The sequence below is a fragment of the Furipterus horrens genome, unplaced genomic scaffold (assembly GCF_987537825.1).
Source record: "Furipterus horrens unplaced genomic scaffold, mFurHor1.1.pri manual_scaffold_7, whole genome shotgun sequence".
Taxonomy (NCBI): Eukaryota; Metazoa; Chordata; class Mammalia; order Chiroptera; family Furipteridae; genus Furipterus; species Furipterus horrens.
In genome coordinates this window covers 136,731,560-136,752,573 of record NW_028327177.1, presented here as the reverse complement: position 1 = coordinate 136,752,573, position 21,014 = coordinate 136,731,560, and the positions used below count along the sequence as shown (strand labels likewise).

At 45.3% G+C, this 21,014-nt stretch overlaps 1 protein-coding gene across 2 annotated transcripts in view; it reads right to left on the bottom strand.

Annotated features, from left to right (window-relative positions):
• SNRK (SNF related kinase) overlaps positions 1-20,994 on the bottom strand; it is a 37,333-nt gene extending 16,339 nt beyond the window's left edge. The window contains exons 1-4 of one of the 2 annotated variants that reach the window (XM_090284584.1): positions 20,871-20,994; positions 17,798-17,847; positions 7,861-7,922; positions 5,106-5,800 (exon numbers count right to left, since the gene is read on the bottom strand). In XM_090284584.1, the coding sequence (XP_090140710.1) occupies positions 5,106-5,694 (589 nt within the window). In that variant the 5' untranslated portion in view covers positions 5,695-5,800; positions 7,861-7,922; positions 17,798-17,847; positions 20,871-20,994. The remainder of the gene's footprint in view (positions 1-5,105; positions 5,801-7,860; positions 7,923-17,797; positions 17,848-20,870) is intronic. The other variant, XM_090284583.1, reaches the window with a different exon arrangement.
• Between the last annotated feature and the right edge of the window lie 20 nt (positions 20,995-21,014).

Genomic DNA, 21,014 nt, shown 5'->3' with positions numbered 1-21,014 from the left:
ATCTGATATTTTCGGCTCCCGAAAGGTTTCTGAAGGGAGCCTAAGCGCTTTCGGTTCCTACGTGGATTTCTGTGCTAAAATAGTGACTGTCTGGGGTGGTTTGAAAAGCTCTTCTGAAGATCCGAGAAACTAACTAGTTATCAAATACCAGGACTTTCATTATTTTCCTTTTATCTCACATTTAACACACACTCAGAAAAGTGCCTACTTTAGAAGTTAACCTACTCCCTGAATACAAATAACCTAACAGTCTGAAAGATAAATACAACTAAAATCATGTGGGGGAAAAACACACAAGCCACGGTGCGGGCCTGCCCTTCGTCCCAGTTCTTCCACTGCAGCCCACACTTCAGAAATTCTCCAAGGACAGATCAGCAAAGGGGAAGCAGGCACTCAGAAGGGCCTTAGAGCCCTCCCCACAGGCCGCAGCCCCAGCCCCAGAGAACCGTGACTCATCCCGGGATCTCTCCTGGAGGGGGACAGGGAGGAGGACAGAGGACGTGCTGGGTCCTGCCGCTCACTGCCTCTGCCTCTGCCTCTGCCCCAGGGATGCTGAGAGCACTTCACACGTACCAGTCATTCACCTACTCCCTCCAGCAGCCCAGAAGGCAGGAACTGCGATTACCTGCATCAGACAAGGGGAAATAGCAGAGAACAGAGAAATGGGCCACCTGCGGGGCAGGAGAAGGTGGGGCGGGGGCGTGACACCTGTGCAGGGAGGCCAGGCCAACAGGAGGGTGGCGTGTGGGCACCCGTGGTCTCGGCAGAGGGATTGGGGGGGGGGGTGCTGGGCCAGGGGTGCGGGCGGAGTGTGACCCACAGCCAGGAGGCAGTGGGGCTGGAGTCCAGCAAGGAACTGGGAACCAGCTAGGAACCAGGGGGGAGGGAACAGCCAGGGCAGAAATGGGGGAGCCACGCTGGGGGGGCCACGCTGGCCCACAGGAGGCGCCAGTCTAGGTTCTGAATGAAGTGGCAGGTCCTGAAAGTGCTCTGAACAGAGGGCTGGCTCAAGCAACCCAAAGGGAACAGAGGGGAGGAGCTGGCGAGCAGGGCTTTCTTTATGCGGGGCGGTTCCCTGAAACTGGCACCTCAGCCTGGGGACCCAGTGCACTCCCTTGCCCTTGCAGCTGTCCCCACTGCAGTTCTGGGCCTGGCCTCGCCCAGAGTCCCAGGGCCTGCTCGCACCTGGAACTGGGGACATCTGAACACCTTGGCAGCAGGAAACAGAGAAAAGGAACCTGCTTCCCTCCCTCCTCTTCTTTCTAAGATACACACTCCCGTGCCATTTGGCCCAATCTCTACCTCCTCAGACAAAATACTCGGAGCCTGGGCTCCAGTCTGAAAAGTAGATAAAAAGTACCTTTGGGTTTTTATTCAAATAGGACGTCCAAGGATGAGCCCCACACACCTGTGGTCCCACAGAGAACCTGAGAGGGAGGGGATAAGAGGTGCACTGGGCCACTTAAGACACGAGCCTGTGCAGCCCACAGCACTGAGGGCCCTCCGGAAACCACAGAGGTGCTGGGAACATGGATGAAGGGCATGAGTCTGGGCGTGAGTCTGGGAGAGGTGGAAAGGCAGCCCTGCCTGAGGCCAGGGGATGCCTGAGGGCTGGGACCAGATCTCCAAGAGATGGCAGCAGAAAGGAGGAAGATGGGACACTCTGGGCCCCTCCGGGGAGAGGCAAGGACAGGTCCCTCAGGGGTATCGAGCCTGAAGTTCCAGGAACTGCAACAGCATCAGGAAAAATTCCAAAGGCCCTGAAACTGGTTTCCACTTACTAAATAAGCCCAGAGGGCGATTAAAAATGGCAGAAGGGAACAGAGGAGGAGAACCTGAAGCTCAGCTATCGGCATCAAAAACACATATACATTCTTGTTCACTTTTTGAAACTAGAGGTTAAATTTTTTTCCCCTAACACTTATTCTATAAAGAACATTAAAATTAAAATGTTGGGAATCTATTTTTCCACTAGTAACGAAAAACATTTGAATCTGTGGGTTTAAATCAGTGGCAGGTTTAAGGCTGGGTCCACATCGGCCCAGGGGAGCTTTGGGGGCTGGGCCAGGACCAAGATCAATGAGAATCTCTAGGGGTGGGGCCCAGGCAAAATTGACGTGTTTTGTTTTTAAGATTTTATTTCTGTATTTTTAGAGAGCAGGGGCAGGAAGGAAGAAGGACAGGGCGAGAAACATCAATGGGTTGCCTCTCATGGGCACCCGGACTGGTACTGAACCAGTACTGAACCTGCAACCCTGGCACGTGCCCTGACCGGGAATAAACTGGTGACCTTACGCTTTGCGGGATGCCGCCCAGCCCACGGAGCCACACGGTCAGGGCGGCGTGTTTTTGTTCCAGTCAATTTTGTTGAAATTGATGGGTGGTGAGCTGAGAACCACCTGTTTAAAACTTAACACAGCACCAGGGCAGTCAATTATATTTTTCAAAATAGCGTCAACATAAATTTCATTTGCCTGGGCCTTATAACACAGTGGGAACAATGAGCAGCAGAACTAAAAATGCAGGAGGGAAAATACCAAAAACACATAAATCATCTCTATCACATTTCTCAGGCCTATCACTGAAAAATCTATGAGTGAGTTAGCCTGGAATAACCATCTTTATGGTACCCATAGAGTATTCCACCCATAACATTTTGTGCTCAAGAATCTTTATTACACATATTAAATTCAACAGTAGCTTATTTATAAAACCAAAAAGACTTCACTGGAGGCATAGAAGAAGCTCTGCTGCCTGCCTCCCAAGTACAGCCTTCACCTTACAAGCCCATGTGCTGTGAATGCAGAGCTCACACTGAATCAAGTGCTTCTATTTATAGAGTTCATGCCAGATCAATGAATTCTGATTTCTGAAGTCAATGTCATTTCTCACAGGCAGGTGAAACTTCAGAAAGTTTAGGAGAGGATTTTTATTTTTGCTTTCGGTTTTATAAGACAAATGATGATGTCATACTCTGGAAAAGGCATCCTTCAGAGCATGTGACCTTGCACTTGGTGGCTGGGTTGTGAAGGGGGTGCACCACAGCCCCACGGTATGTTTTCCAGTTCTCAACAACAGGCTGCTACGCATACGACCACACCTGGACCCCAGGGGGCGATGCAGTCCCTGCTGGGCACATCCCATGCGCGTAGGTTTTATGTTTACCTTTTAAAATAAAACAAACAAGGGTCTACGCTAAGTTTAGCAGACCGAACCTCCTTCCCTGTGCAGAGAAGGGGCGCAGATCATCCCTCAGAATGTACGATCCCAAACGCCAGCTCAGACCTGAGACTTGCGCACCCCTCAGATCGCCAGGTCTCTCATCCATCCGGGCACAGTCAGGCCCGCGTGTCCAATGACCAACAGTGCAAGTGTAAGGAAGATACAGCGTAACCAGGTTCTGACTCTGGGAGAGAAGGCCCCAGTCGGGAAGCACTGAAACCCTCTGAAGACACGCGTCTCTAACAAATGGTTCTCTGAGGTGGGAAAGGAAACTGCACACACTCAGACTTGGTGCCGCTGGGCCGCACTGTGAAAGCAAGAACACGAAAGCTTTTGTGGAATACATCTGAAATAAAAGCAAGGAGCTCCCGATCTATGACATAAGTCGTAACAGCAGACTTATATAAACAAAAGGGGAAGTTTCCAATTTGTTTATGTCCTTTAGGACTACTTCAAAGTCCTACCGTGAAGGTATCAGTACTACCTGCACAGGAAGGAGTAATCCTTTAAAGGTGTTGCAGAGAGAATGTGGACATATTTGAACATATACACGTAATGCTGGAATCAGTGCTTTTGGGAGCCACTCATTTGCTAGATTCGCTAGAAGACTCTGCCAGGAGGGGGTGTGCTGAGATATTTTATCACGGGACCGCAGCAGGGTGAGAAACAACTGCTGTAAGTACATTAATGTGACTTCTAGCTTAACCACAGCTCTTGGCTTGAATATGCCAAGATTTCCAAAAACTCATACATTCTGTAATACAATCCACAGGCTACATATAAATTAATCGTCCAGAATGTCTCAACTTATGTTTTACTAACCTACTTTTTCACAAGGCAGTTCTTTTCAGATAGAGCAGACAGTCATTTTTAAATACACACTGGGTTTTGACATGTTCTTCATGTGTTAGGTCAGAGAAAAGAATAAGTAAAGATGCTTCAGAATACAATTTTAAGATGTGTCCATAGCCTTTATCAGAACTTAAGGCATTACTGAACTAGAAAAAAACAAAACAAAAAACCACTGTTCTAAGATAAATACAAGCACCTACTTTTAGCATGGTGGAGGCTAAATGCTCTCACCTCAGTGAACATAGGATAATTTTTGGCTTATTACCTGTTTTTGTTTTTTAAAATAGAGTATAAGACTGACATTTGCTAGCATTCACTTGAACAGTGTGTTTCTATCACAGCAACTTTCCTTCCCAGACCATAATCAGGCATTATTATTGAAAATAAAGTAAAAACACCCGTCCACATCTCAGGAACATCTACAGTTAGATCCCTGTCTCCCAGAAACCATTCACTGATCCTCTGTTTTTCAGAACATGTAGTCTAACTTGAAAGGCAGTGTCTTACTGTACATGCTAACACGATACGTGTATGTGATCTAACTCTATTTTCATAGATGAAGAAATGAAGCAGAGAGATCAAGGGCTCTGTTCAGGATCACAAGTCTTAAATGGTTCCAAGGCCCCAATTCTTCACACTGGGCCATAATCCTCATAGCACCTTTCCAGTATGGGTCTCAGGGAGTGTTAAAGGTATCCAGAGGAAAGAGGTAACTGGAAGAATCTAAGAAGAGTAGAAAAGTACTCAGACCTTAAAAAAATAATTCTAAGAAGCAGATGAGAGATGACCTTAAATGATAACTTACTCGTTCTCCTTTGTCCTGACAAATGTAAACACTTGCCCTTTAAAGGGTAAAACAAACGAACTGCCAGCTTTAGGGCTGCATGACATTCATAAAACCCAAGCTGTTCGTTACGAAGCATTTACTAGAAATTCTCTTAGAACTTATTTTCAGATACAAAGACCAACTGATGTGACCACCTGCACTCTGGCCAGGAGATTCCCGTGAGCAGATCCTGGCGGGGACCTACCTACTGCAGGCGCGTCATACTCGTCCCCAAGCAGAATCTCTGGAGCGGAATAGGCAAGGGATCCACAGCTCGTGGTGAGCTTCTTCCCTGGCTGAAACTTGTTGCTGAAACCAAAGTCTGTCAGCTTTACGAGACCTTGTTTTTCGAAGAAGACCACATTCTCTGGCTTTAAGTCTCTGTGAACCACGTGGAGTTTATGGCAGTAGGATATAGCATGAACTATCTGCGCAAAGTACTTCTTGGCCAAGTCTTCGTTAAGCCCCTCCTCATGTTTCATGATGTAATCGAACATGTCTCCCCCGTCCCCAAGTTCTAGAATCAGATACAGCTTGGTCTGGGTGTCAATGACTTCATAGAGGCGCACAATGTTGGGGTGCTGCACTAGTTTCATGCACCTCACTTCTTGGAAAAGATGACCAGTGGCCAGTGTGTCCAGTTTTGTCTTGTCAATAACTTTCACTGCCACTTTCTCACCTGTGAAGACATGCCTGGCAAGTTTAACCACGGCGAAGTGGCCTCGGCCCAAGGTTTTATCCAGATCATATAATCCAGCAATCTTTCCATCATACCCTCGTTTGAATCCTGCCATGCTGGCCCAGTGGAAGAAAAAATATTTAGACTGTCTGAAATGGATCTTCTCATATGAGAGTATCTGGTGAAAATAAGGAATTCATTTTCAATGTTGCCATGGACATCTACAAAATAAGGGAAGAAACAAAATTAAGTTTCTGTAACATTTCATTTTGTAGCTTCATTTTTTAAAAAATCTTAAGAAAAGCTTTAAGTAAATAAATTGAAATTGCATTCTTATTTGAAAGCCAACACCCTTTATAAACATTTGACTACTCTGTAACAATGTTATATTCAGGATAATAATATCTTAAGAGTTAAAATGTCAACTATAAAAGAGGCATAAAGTCATTCTCACATGCAAATTGAAATGATATGAACTACAGATCTGGGACTCTCTCCACACATATATTCTCATATATATATATATATATATATATATATATATATATATATGAATACAGTAGGTCAATATATATTGATTACAGCAGTCCCTCTCTATATTGCAGTTCACGTATCATGGTCTCACTGTATTGCAGGGTTTTTTAAAATACTATAATTATTAATCGCAGATTTTTCACTACATTGTGGGATTTTGCGGTACTGTACAGTCGTCCCTCTCTATATTGCAGTTCACTTATCGCGGCCTCACTGTATCACGGGATTTTTAAAAATATTATATTTAATTATTTATCACGGATTTTTCGCTATATCACAGCATTTTGCGGTACTGTACAGTAAATACTAAAATAAATGTAAGGTTCCTACTTCGCGGATTTTCACCAATCACAGGAGGGTCTAGAACGTAATACCCGTGGTAAGTGAGGGATGACTGTACCTCAATATATATACACACACACACATATAAATAAGCTTAAGCCAATGTTACTATGTGTACTAATATGTTTCCTATGCTTTAGTAATTACCGTAGTAATAAATACCAACGAGCACGTACTGAATGAGTACCGTATAGCATCCTCATTTCATCCCTACAACTGCCCTCAGAGACAGGCTACAGGACCCGTGTGCGAAGGAGGTGAGCCATGTGATACCAAAATCTGTGCTCCTAACCACTATGCTACGCTGTTTCGCAAATTTATTTCAGAAACCAAAACTAAATTATTAATTTTGTTTCTATTAAGATTTTTAAAATAAGAAACCAGTACTATGTATCGGTGTTATGGGGAAAAAGCAAATTTCTTCTATATTATGTATTATCTTTAGCATCTGAATAATTTTCATAAGGTTAACAAGGAAATCCAAATGGTAAGATCTTGCTTTATTTGGGCAGTCGTTCCCACCCCCAAAATTTTAATTTGAGCATATTTAATTTTCAAAAATAGAACTCTAAGCTAACTCCAGGGGGCAGAAAACTATCTTTAAATCTTTAACTTCAATTAATTATAAGGGCAGTAATTATTCTTAAAATTCTATCCAAGTCAATGTTTCTGTCGTACAAGTTTGCAAATGCAACTTTAGTTTTCAAAACAAGCTTCTCCAGGCTGCCCCCAAGGTATTTATTGCTTTCACCTACCACTTATTTTAGATGTGCTCCTGGAGAGTGGAATATAAATCCCATTTTACAAGTAAATCTAAGTGTGTTTACATTTAAACTTAATTTAATTAAAAATTTTTAATTACAAAAGTAATAAATGAATAAAGAAGGAAAAAAGTCTTTTTCAGGGTACCCGGAGATACTTGCCATTAACACTTTGGCATGTCTCCTCCCAGGACTGTACTGGCAAAAGGACACCGAAATCATGTTTAATCTACTAGCGAGTTCACGGGGAAGAATCTTACAGGACCTCTTCAAAATGACAGGCTACCCTATAGTGAAATCATTAATCAATCGCACTACCAAACTATAAAATAATTTACTTTTTTTGTACATATATGCCTTTTTCAGTGTCTATGAAACTACAATTGTATACCTAAAAATGGGATATTATAATTCACTGAAGGTTGGGAGAAAAAATATCCTTGTTACTGAGCATCTTTTTAAATATTAGTCCACTGTCTAATCTCACTATCAAGTGTATTTTGAGTTAGCGTCGGAAATAATTAAAAAGTTTTTTTGATCTCTGAGGGTCTTGCAGTGCCTGAAAATCACTGTGAACACCAATGCCGAGTGCTAAGGCGCAGCTTATGGAAAGTAAAGGTGACTGTACCCGCTCTGACACATACCCTGCAAGCTGCACACTGAGTAATCCTTGTTGTTATTGTGTTTTGTGAGATGCTTCTTTCTCCTAAAAGGAAATACAGAAAAAGATTTTAGTTTAGTTCTATTTGTTTTAACTTTGCTTCAAGTCAAAATGTATACCCTAAGGCTGGACCCAAAGATATAAAAATGTCGTATTTGTCTTTAGTGACCCCGTCTGCCACTATCTTTCTCTCCTCTATGAATGGTAACCCATTCCAGGAATCTGTATTCAACAGAAATTTCACAGTGAACAGATACACAGAAATTATTCCATGTAGCCAGGTCAGAAAGATTATTCCACCAGCAAGCGGAAGAAGTAATAATAATGAACAACAGGAAACTAGTCATTCTCTAAATGCCTCCTGAGTAGCAGGGCACCAAACCCGCATTTCACAGAATCCTCACCAAGAGCTGCGGGATGGGCACGGTGAGGCTCAAACTGCCCAATGGCAGCAGCGTGCGGCTCCAGTCCTGCTCGCCCAGCTTCCAAGCCTGATCTGCCTGCAGAAGCCCCTCCCGGCTCATGAAACATCACTCCAACAGCTCAGGAGGTCAACCTTTCCAACACAGTCCCCCAGCAGACCAGCAGAAATCAATGATAATGCCACCGCCAGCAAACACACGACACCCCTCTGCTTTAGAGGCTTCCCACCAGACAGCACAGAAAATACAATCTCTGTGGACACAGAGAATGTGAGCAGATCACTGATCCTAAGCTCGTGGCACGGGGAGGCAGTGCTGACTTGAGGTCGCCTTGCAGGCCTTTCCAGGCCCCTGAAGTAGCACACGAATAACTGCGAGGCCTGCGCACTCACAGCAGTCCGAAGGCAGTGTACACAGAACACGACAGGTGAGTGTCCACATAATCATCAAGTTCAATTCACATGAGCCTGGGGGAAAGGGAGCACAAAGAGGCGGGGGAAAGGAGACAAGAGAGGTGAAAGAAGGGAAGGCGATGTGAAAACAAGTTTATTGCTGGGAACAAGGGCATGAAGAGAGATGGAGACAGTTCTACAGCACAAAACGGGGCGCCAGCCGTCACGGGCACAGGTGAACGCTGGGACACTCCCGGTCCTTCTGCTCCAAGTGGGATACAGCAGCTCCTCCCATCAGCTGCGCCTGCTTCTCCTTTCCAACGGCCTCTGGTCCGTCCATAGTCTCTGTGGCGAGGCAGTGTAGGGGTCCAGTGTGGCTGAGTGTGCTGGAGGCCAGCGACTGGACTGGGACCCCAGCTCACCAATCACTGGCCGCAGGACCCGAGCAAAACCTGATTTCTTTGTATGGTGAGTTTCCTTATCAGAAACTGTAGTAGTAAGAACAGAACCTCCTGCGTGGTGGTGAGGTTAAATGAATTAGTGTAGCTCAAGTGTTCAGCATAAAAGCTGGCACGGAGAAAGCATTCATTTAGTACCAGCTATGGCCACCGTCGTTGTTCTAATGGAGGTATTAGTATTCTCCCTCACCCGATCTCCCCCTCTACCCCAAGAGAATGAATTGACTGAGTCATCTCTCGCTTTGGCTTTCATAAAGATTCTACTGTTCATTTTTCCTAAAATGTATTCAATTGAAAATGGGTGCTCTAAGATTGATAAAAGGAAATCATGTCCCTAGTTGAGCATCAAAGTCTGATGAGTTTTCAATAAAACAGCACAAAACCTAAGTATTTGCTTTTAAATTGATATTAAGATGACTTTCTATCAAATCTATGCTTTCATAAAAGGACTATTTCTTCACATTTTTTCCCATCAAAGTAATATATTCGCATAGAAAAAAATCTCAAAAATATAGACCAGAAGCAGAAATTATAAAGAGGTATCCACAGTTCTACCACTGAAGATCAGCCCTATTAATATTTTGGTGGTCTCTCTGTAAATATTCATATACAACTTCTTTATATTATTTTACAAAGGTGTGGCCATTCCACACATAACTTTCTATCTGTAGCCTGCTTTTTCACCCGCCCTATCATTTTCCTTCTAGTATTCTTGTTTCAATTATGAAATACCTGTGCAATGTAGGAAAAAATACAATTAGAATACATAAATTGGCAAAAAGAGGGGATTTCTTAAAACTCATCCATTATTCTACCCTCTGTGATAACCTCTGTTAACATTCTGGTAAACAGCCTTCCAAATTATCTTCTATGTATAATGTATGTCTAGACACAATTTTTAAATAAAATGGAATCCATTCATGCACACACACACAGATAGACACACATACACAGAGCAGGGAGTTGTATCCATTTTAAAATATTTCTCCTCACGGAACAATACAAGCTCACTTTAGAATATCTGGAAAATGCAGCAAAGCACAACAGAGGTCAAAGGCCCACCTGTAATGACACCCAGGGTGGCCTCCCTTTAGATTTGAGTACAGATCCTTTATACCTATGCTTCCTTACAAAACTAAGATATTGCATATGAAGGGTGATAACTACTTTCCCTCTATACGACGAACATGTTCCCATGCACCAAAGTGCACTAAATCAATATTTCTAACGACTTACACAGCTAAGATGACATTGTTTAAAGCAGGAAAACCACTACATCAGACCATTCTAACGCAGTCTTCTAACTTAGCATCTGCTCGCACGTGCACAGACCGAGGCTGAACCTAAGAGCAACAGGCCAAGGAGCCGAGAGCGTCCCTAACACCTGCAAAGAAGTGCGAGCGTGTGTTGCAAGAAGACACTGCCGTGGCCCCAGCGAAGAGAGCAGAAGCCACTGCGGCGCGCGGGTGTGGCTGGAGGAGGAAGGAAGTGTGGGTGGCCCGGCACTCGCTGTGCAGCTGCTGAGAACAGTTGTAGAACCAGCCCCTGCTCACCCTCCTGCCATTTTGGAACTCACCCTGTTATTCTTGTCAAAATTCACTGTTAGCTCTCCACTGACACCACCGCCAGACAGCGTGGTCTGTACACCAGACCAATGTCTCCTTTTCACACCTCCTCCAGGAGGGGCGAGCACAAGACGGCCCACTGAACACACGCAAGCTGAACAAGACGGGCCACGTGCAGAGACTACGCCGCCTCGCTGGCCGCTCTGTGTTCCGTTTGGGGTAGTATCGTTTTCCCCACAAAATCAGACCTCCGATACCCAAATGTACAAAAGCCTCTCAAATTACATGCTTTAAAAAAATATGTGCCCTCTAATACAAACAACTAAAAGATGAGGTTTTGAAAAGCCACACTAAAACTGAATTTATGCATCTTACACATGGAAAGTATCTGGTTATCGTCTACAAAGATAAAAAATAATGAAAACTGTAATTCTAACTCAGGGGAAATATGAGACTAAACTGCATGTTTATAGAAAAGCCAACTTGAGCGGAGGCACTAGCACTCTCTCAGTGAACACTACCACCCCGCCCTTTCCGCTGGATTTCCAAAGGTATCTGGACCAAAATGGCATAGGCCAAAAGGAAGACCAAAGACGAAATCCTCCAGGAATAGCAACAACCTGCAGGCCACGCAAATGAACATAACCCTACCTGGCTGTTGCCGCTGCAATTCTCTTTATCCAAAGTAAACGATACACCACATTTCTAGACCAGCACTCCTCCTCCTGGCAGGTGTCCAAATAAGCTATAAATCAAAGATGGAGAAGCAGGTTCCTGGTCGGGGAAGAACCCACAGGTTTTCACTGGATTGGCTGATTACTACTGCACGGTTATCAGGGAGTATCAGTCTGCAGTCGCTGGATAGAAGTAAGATGGGAACTACAAATTAAAAGGTTAAAGTCGATTATTTCTCATGAGAAACATCCTACCAGGCGAAGCTGTATTTCCAAGTGTCTAAGAAAGTCTTTCGCAGCGGAAAGCATGCCCACCAAAGCATGTTCTGGAAGTTTTCTTTTGCATAGTCAATTTTAATGGACTCAGGGTCACTGAGGTGACCAGGGTGCCCGGCTGAAAAGCCTGTTCCAGCCTCGCGAGGTAGTGATGGGGCTGCCAATGCAGATCGATCCCTTGAAGCGCGGGTTTAAGTCATCTTTATTTCCTCTGGGTAAAACAAGCCACAGTCCGGGATATATCAAGGAATCGGAATGTCTGCAGGAGCCAGGTGATTTATTAACTGATGTGGAGCGGTGCTTAGCGCTTGTACAGATAGAGGGGTTCACATGCAAGTCACAGGGCCTGGACAAGCAGCACAGGCAACAAGTTCAAATTCCTAAAAGGTACTGCCTCTCATTAAGGTGATGAAAAATGCTAAGCGCGTCAACGTATCCACCTAAGGGTAAGTGAGACGTAAAAAATTAGTCCGGTGACAGCGCTGGGATAAAGTGCTCACAGAATAAATAATGACTTAAGCAAAAGCCGGCATGTAGAAATTGTCCCAAAATAAATAGAGTCAACCCACAATCACTTCTGTGCCAGAAAAACTGAACATAAGTTGGAAGTTATGGAGAACTTAAAAGCTTAACAATCAAAACCTCCTTCCAAAGCTTCTATTAACACTGTCAAAACCCATTTTCACTGCCTACCGCACTCCCAACGCCCCCGGCCCTGCTGATGCTGTGACGAGGGTGGTTATTAAGATAGTCAAAAAAGAATGTTGGAACAGAAAAAAATAAACTAATCCAAAAAACAAAAACACTGGCACCTAACATTTCATTGACTTTGAAACAACAGGATCATTTGGGATTCTCTCCCACTGGTGGGACTGCAGATTACTTTTCTGAAAGGCAATTTGGCAATACACGTACCAGGAGCCTTAAAATAACGAATGCCTTTGATTTTAAAATCTTACTACGAGACACAGACAAGTATTTATATTCAACAACGTTCTGTGATATTTATATACGAAAAAAAAAATCAGACGTGACCTAAAGGTCTAGAATAACCAAATGGTTAAATCGCAGTACACCAAGTACCACAATACTGCTGTGTGGTGAGGCTAGTTAATCTCGTGGGGAATTCACACAATAAAATACTAAGTAGAAAAATTCGCGTACCAAACTTCATGGCACAGGATCCCAATTTTTGTGAAAACGTATATAATTTGCACATATGTAAATAAATAAAATGTTAAATTGACAAGATTATAGAATTTTTTTCTCTGTGTTTTCCTGTTCTTTTCAAGTTTTTGGCAGTGAACGTGTACTGCTTTTATAATCTAGGAAAGGTGGAGGTTATTAAAATTTTGACTCTCTGTACATAATTATCCATTCAGTTTCCTTTGCCACGGAGATCTATGAAGGAAACCAAGTTCCCCGAAAAGATGTTATCTAAAGCCCATTTATGCGATCTCAACCAACAAGGTGTTCCAGGAAGCACTCTGCCTCCCTTGAGAAGCAAGGTCCGCAATGCCCTCAGGCTGAGAAGGAGCAGGCCCGCAGAGCCTATTGTCACGAGCAAATACTTGAGCCCTAGGTGTGCAGGGCACAACACAGTCCCTGTCCTTTAGAATCTTACAAATAAGTTCTCTGCGTATAAAACAATAAATAATTATACAAGTGAGCCGAGGCAAGCTGTGTCACAGGACGAGGAGAGGCAGAACCCCGCGGACAGGGGCAGCCCACGGGCCAGGGCCTGCCTTCCACAGGGAGTGTGGGCCACGGCTCCCAGAAGTGGGGTCACAGCAACGCGGAGGACTTCCGGCTGGCTGACTCCGGAAAGGACACCACGAGTGTGGGAGAGGCTATGATTTGGGGTCCAAGTGAGGGAAGTTCAGCAGGGCTAAGCAGGATGATCCTGCAAGATGCCCAATGGGCTCACCATTTAGGCAACTGTAATGAACCCTCACCCACTCAAAGCCAGTGGGAAACTGGCCACGCTAAATAATTCACCACATGTCTGTTCTGAATTATACTTAAGGTTAATTAAAGTCATTAAAGAGTTAACAATGTTACAGAAGCAGCTTCTCATCACCAAGCTGACATGAGGCTTCAACAGAGGAGAAAAACCCTTCAGGTTCTTAACATGAAAGTAACTTCCTATAAGGTCATTAGAGAATTTAAACCAAGTAAAAAGTTCACTATTTACTTCAGAGTCCCATGAAACATCAATTTTTGTTTTGTTTTATCAGATCTCGCTCATTATCACCTATATTACTTTCCTAAAAATCTACTCTAACTATCAATAGGTTTAGGTAGAAACAAGTCCTATAGCGAAACCAGGAGGCTTTGTCTCCTTTCAAGTTCTAAAAACGTCTTTCACTGCCACAAATGCTCATTTCAGAATTCCAGCTGTGTTTATATGCAGGTCTCCGAAAGAGCAAACAAGTTCATTACTGGGCATCCAAATACAGAGTGGACTCTTCACTTTTTTCTATCATTTATTCCTCACGACCAGCAATATAAAGGAAGTATCACACCCATTTTACAAATGAGAAAAGGAGGATCGTGGAAGTTAAGGATGTCCTTCACCCCAGTCCAACACCGGGAAAGAGCTGCCAGGATTGCACCCCAGGTCCCACTGACTCAGGATCCCACATCCTTCCCAGCAATAACACTGCCGCCCTTGGACACCGGCCTTTCTAATTCCCAGAGCGACAGCACTAAAGTAAATCTATTTTGACATTTCTGTTGTTTCTCCAATTCTGACAAGCCACGCAGGTCACCTGGCCCCAGCAATTAATTAAAAGGAGAAAATTCTCTGACAAGACCATAGAATTTTTTTCTCTGTGTTTTCCTGTTCTTTTCAAGTTTTTGGCAGTGAACGTGTACTGCTTTTATAATCTAGGAAAGGTGGAGGTTATTAAAATTTTGACTTTCTGTACATAATTATCCATTCAGTTTCCTTTGCTACTGAGATCTATGAAATATAAACCAAGTTCCCTGAAAAGATGGTGTCACCAAAGGCTCACCTAATGAACATCATTAACAAATAACTCCATCAGAAACTTTTTTGAAATGTTTAGAAACTGCATTTTAAGTTGAGAAGGAAAGTTACAGTCAAATAACCATTCAAAAGACAAGCAGGCGGAGGTAATTACCGGCCACCTAAAAACAGAACAGTACCTTGGAAGTAAAGTAACTTCACCTTTCGAGTCTGCATACAATTTAGTGCCAGCAAGATCCCTTCCCAGTGGCACAGAGCAGCCGACACCAAGCAAGGAATTCAGGGGAAATGTAGGGAGGTTCTGCTTTCTGCTTCAAAACTTTATCCTCCCCGAAAATGCAATTTTAATGTACTTTGCAAATTACATCCCCTCCATTTGTTTCTGAAAAAAGGATTTTCCTTCACAAGAGGATTAGCGAATACTCACCAAATAGGAGAGCAAAGGATAAACTCAAGCCCTAAAACTGCAGACTGAACATTCTATTCTAAATTTCTCCAGAAGTTCTCCTAACACTCTATGCCAACAAAGAGGAACTGTCCAACCTGCCGGAAAGGAGGTAAAACAAAGCTAACCTGTACCTTAACATTCAACCACTCTGCTTGGGTCCAAATAAACAAATTAATTAATTAAAAGGCAGTACAATATTTTTACTATTTAAAAAAAAAGTCATAAAAACATTACATTCTGGCTACATAATTTTGTCCATAAAATTATGTGTTACTACAGTGCCATGAACAAAAATGAACATGATCTCACTGGGATGTAAAGTACAGCGCAGGGATTATACTCAATAATATTGTAATAACTACATATGGCGCCAGGTGGGTACTAGCCTTATCCGGATGACCATTTTGTAACTTATAATAATGTCTAATCACTATGTTGTACACCTGAAACTAATAAAACATTGAATGTCCACTGTAAGTGAAAAAAATAAAATGAACTTTACATAAGTTATACTGTAAAACGTACATTATCTAAACTATAATCTCCCTAACATAGAAAGACCCACGTGGCTGAATATTAAGGGCAGATATATGATTCACCTTTTCCCCTCACTATGCAGTATGAAGACGTTATCATGACCCACAAGGTGTGTATGCACAGAGGGGCAGAACATCAGAGAGGAGCTGGGACAGCCCCCTAAGATTCGGCATTTCAAAAGACAGCATGGTCGACTTTCCTTATTAAGTTCACCATAGAGGTACACTTTAAAAAGGATCAAAATTCATTTACTCAGCAAATATGCGGAGCAGCATCAGGGCACCGTGGGCACGTACCACAGCATCTGGAGCCCAACACGTTACCCAGATTCTAACACAGGCATGATTTTATAAAGCAAAGATAATCGCCACCTTGGACAGTTGTTATGAGAGCCACATGGGATAAAACATATGAACGAGCAAGGTGTGAGTGGGACCAAAACCACGCGTTTTCGCACGACCTCTCAGAACTAGCCTTCCTCCCATCTTAGCTCCCCATCTTATTTTGATATCAGCACCCTCACCCTTACTAGGCCCAATGAACTGCCCCTCAACACCTTCCTGGACACACGAGGAGGGTCCCTGACTCTAGGTGCTGACAATGTCTTAAGGACACACATGCCTGAAGAGGTTTTCTTTCCCCTAAGTCTGCCTTGGGGAGGGAGCTCAAAGAAATGGATTTTTCTGTGTTTGACCTAAGAAATGAAAATGGTGATGGAGGGAAAGAGGCTTTCCAGGGGACACCTGATAGAGCTTAGTGTGTCTGGGACAAAAACACATGCAGAGCACAGGAGACAAGGCCAGACACAGAGGCAGGTGCCAGGTACCCAACCACCTTGATTCCACGCAGACCAGCTGCTGTGCCCGAGGTCCGGCTAGCCCTGCCTGTGCTTTGGAGCCCAGCTGAAAGGTCACCTCCCTGCCCACCACCCGCTCCGCACACCCCTGCACGGCTGCTCCCTCACAGCCCCACGTCCTTCTCTGTTCTGGCCCTTATCACAATCGGGATTACATAATTATCTGTGATTGTGGGATTAGTGACGTGGATCCCCCACCAGAATAAACGGTCAGTTCAGTCCATGTCAGGCCCGTGTCTGTTTTACTCTGCTCTGTCACCCACGGCCTGCTGCACACGGGTACATTTTACCACATGGACAAATGAAAGCTGGCACTAAGAAGCCAAAGACGAGTCCTGAGCAGGGCGACAGCGATCAGACATGACAGTTCAACAAACCACTCTGGCCGCAAAGTGAAGATCGGATAGAAAGACCAGACTAGAGCTGGGAGACAGGGAAGGAGACGAGCGAAACGTCTCCTGGTAAATGAAGCCTCAAAAACTGAAAAGCGAGGGCCGCCAGCCTCTGGGCAGTGATGGGAAGGAGGAGGTGATGGAGAGACCATTTAGGAAATCGGACCCAAGACCTCAGCGCACGGGTAGGGGGCAAAGCGGGGGGACCTTAGAGCGATTCCAGTGCAGTATGCTAGCAGGCGGCACCCGTCACTCAGGCCGGGAATCCAGGACAGGAACAAACACTCCTGGAGCATCTACCACACGTCAGCGCAGAGCAGGCGACTCGCTTCTGGCGCTCAAGTTCGTGACTGCAACACAATTTGAATCCAGCCCCAGCTGTGTTAAAATGGGGATGGCTTCTGTGAACAAGACTGACCAAAATCCACAAGCTCAAGCTCAGATTCTTAACAGCTTCATCATCAAGACGCTGCTTGCGTACAGCGGTCATGCCCGAGGCAGGACTCTCGTCTGGGGATGCAGAAATCAAAGAAGTGGTCTCTGCCGTCCAGATGCTGACAGCTTTAGAGTTTGAGAACGAGAACTGCATTGCCAGCAGCTGAGGAACGGAGGCCACCGAGGCTATGATCTGACCGGCTGCGTGGCCTGTAACCCACACTCCTGGGGCACTGATTTCATAACGCACATTACATTTCCGGGCCAATATGTAGCTGAGGGTGCCCGCGTTTAGAAAGACAAACAGACCTGCAGACACTCCAGAACATAAAACATCACAGCACATGGGCAGATAATGCTCTCCGACTTTGAAACAACTACAGAGTAGCCACAGAGCAGCAGCTGGGGGGTGGGGGGGGTACGACACAGGTAAGGAGAGGAAATGAGGCCTGATTTGTCTTGGAAGAGCCTACCTGAGCAGAGGCCAAATGCTGAAGGTGCCAAAGCGGACTCTGAGGAGGCTCTGGAAGTGACAGCAGAGAAATAAATGTTCAGGGAAGGCAGAGCAGAAGTCCTCTTTAGACGGGTTCCTCCCGTACCACCAGCAAGCAATGGTTTCCCACGGGACATAAGGCTTCTACCCAGTACAGATGTACAGAAAAACAGATGAGGAAATGACCCGCGGTGCCAACAACATCGCTCCAGATCACCCAGTGCAGACAACACACTTCCAGCGTTCACTCATGTGGCCGCTGAGCCTGAGACACTTGACATCAGCTCTTTCCAATCGAAAACAAAATTCCCGGACACTTTCCCTTGAACCCCGACGCTGCTGCCCCACTCCTCCCCCGTCCTCTTCATCTTCCTTAAAAAAAGAACAGCTGCACTGTTTCCACTACCCCAAATGCCTTTCACCCACTTGGACCTGAGTTCTTCCTCCACCACTTGGCCTTGTCTTCTCAGCCTCCCTGAACTCCTAGCCCTCTCCCCTTCTCTCTGCCTGGGGACTCTACCTGTCCTCCCAGAGTTCAATTATCTCTGCCTCTGTGAAGCATTCCCAAGTCAGATTCCTTGTCGCCATCTCTGTGCTTCAGTGGAGATTTGCCTGTGCTGTGCCTCACCGAAGCATTCGCCAGGCTCTGCTGCGATTGTTTACCTTGGTGTCCCCAAGTGCCTGTAAGCTCCTTTCTATGCTCCACTCTGGCCTGGGGCCCCAAAAATAGACACACAAAGGCTCCATAAATAAATAATCACAGATGAAACCTGCATTCAAAACTGCCAGAGTCCAGTCAACATCTCCACCTAAGTTGCTCTTAAGAATTTACCTGCACACATATGCAGGCCGGGAAGTACCTAAATTCTCCACAACAGTTTTCCTATAAAAGCATGTTGGCTAAAATGCTACCTTTTGGTTGCTAAGCAAACAGCTGGCATACAGTTAAATCAAGTCTTTATAGAGAGTTCCTTAACTATGTGTCTAATTCCTAAAATCCTGACCACATGGAAAATGCACTTTACCCTTTTCTTCCTGGGCAGTGCAATGAGCGCCTAGGCTCAGAGGAGCTGCTACAGAGAAGAAATCATGCCGTATTTATACCAAAGCTGAGAACCATGGCTGCTGGATCTCTCTAAAAATAAATACCCTTTTTTTTTTCTATTTAGTTTCACTTTCAGATGAAACACCCACAGGAAACTTTAGACAAATAGTATTTCCTACATCCAGTAAAAATTTCAAAGCCCTTCAACTTTAAAAAGGACAGTTAAAAAGACTTCATTTTAGGATTATGGGATTAAGCTTGAAGCAGAAGGGCCCACCTATATTGCTCGCCTAGAAAAATGAAAATTCGTATAACCTCTGAGTTCTCCTATGTTTTAAATGAATGGGTCTTCCTGCAAGAAAAAGTCACTCAAAACAGTAAAAGATGAATAAGGTGAGAGTAATTTTTGTGCACAAAATAAAAAACTGATTGTATAAATTTAAAAAATAGAATGGTGGCACTCAAAGGTCCTGCCTGGAAAGCCTTGAAGTGAAATATTAAGAGAAGCTAACATCATGCACTTGATTTTCAATTACTGCAACGTTTCCATACATGACCTTGGGAATGTCATGTCATTTCTCTCATGTCTGGTTCTGTAAAATGGGAATGTCATCTGTTTTCCTAATAGGGAAAATCAGGTAGTCAGACAAAAGAATCAATTTTTCTTGAAAGGAACGTGTCTCATCAGTATGCTTTATTCACCACTTGCACAGTACATTCCTCTTCAGGAACCCAATTCCAAGAGAAATATTTAAGCAGACGCTGAAGACAGATTTCCTTACAGGAATGATTTTATAAATCTGGAAAGCAATGTAATAAGATTATAAATTAACAAAGTGGTTACATAAGCCCTGACAACCCAGGCTTTGAAGTTCACTGATATACATTCTGATAAACTAGACTGATTCGGGGCTAAGAACCCAAACTGAGGAATCTGATGTCTGATAAGAATTTGGTGGAAATTCAACAGGATACCCACCATTTGGGGTTCCATCACTTGCAAGCCATTCATAAAATGAGGAAAGCATGAAGTCAGCTTTAATATTGGCTCCTAAGACTTTGTGAATGCCCTCAATTACATGGAGGGGGGCAAAAAGTAACTTGACAGTTTGACAGGTCCTATATCCACGGACATCCATAGATTTACGAACCCTACTGATTAATTCCGCCCGCCCCCCCCCCCCCCCGAATCCGGGACTGGCACCGAACTCCCTATGAAGCTACTGGGTTGTTTCTGATCCGACTGTCAGGACCAACGCAGCTCCAGCAACCCCCCCGGATAAAAGACTGTCACTTTCCTGGCTCCCAAGTCCAAGTAAAAGGCAGTAGGTTTTTAGAAATTGGTCCAGAAAGAAATCAACAGGCGATGGCTACGGAAAAGAACGGAGGTTTCCCAATGTGAAAAATTCTAGCTCTCCCTCGGGAACGGCACTGCTCCTCCTCCCCTGCCCCGCTGCCCTTTCTCTACTGACAACAATATCCTCATTCTATTGTAAGGCTGCAGTTTTACCGAGAAACCCCCTTGCTGCGGCCAGATTTCTAGATTCGTTGGAGAAAGGAAAACACATTCGGAGAAGAATACACATTGCACGAGAGAGCCTGGGCGCCGGGAGCCCGGCTGGGGCGCGGGGCCCGCTCCGGGGCGGGGAAGGGATGCGGGCGCCTCCCGAGGTGCCGCAATCCCGCCGCGGCCGCAAGGGCAGGGCCTCCGGGCGCCCGCGGCCGGTCGCCGCAGTGACGGCTCCCGCTCCGGCTCCGCCGCCGCCTCGCTGCCAGGCCGCGTCGCCGTCGCACGGGGTCGGGACGCCACAGCCCGGGCCCCGCATCCGCCTGGGCCCGCGCTGCCGCCGGCGCAGGGGAGAGCGGAGCGCGCAACTTACTTTCCGCCTGCGGCGGGCGCCCCGGCCCGGGCTCCCAGCCCCGCAACGGCAGAGGTACCAGCGGCTGAGGCCCGCCCGCACCCCCGCCCTTGGCCGCCGCGCCCGGCCGCGATCTGTGCTTCCCCTACCTCAGCCCGCAGGCGGGCGTCCGTCTGCAGTGACCGCAGCTCCGCCGACTCCCTCCCGGCCGCCGATTCCCCGCACCCAGAGCTAATCATAATACCGAGCGGGCGGGCGGGCGGCCGGCAGCGGGGAGGGGTGGGGCCGAGCTG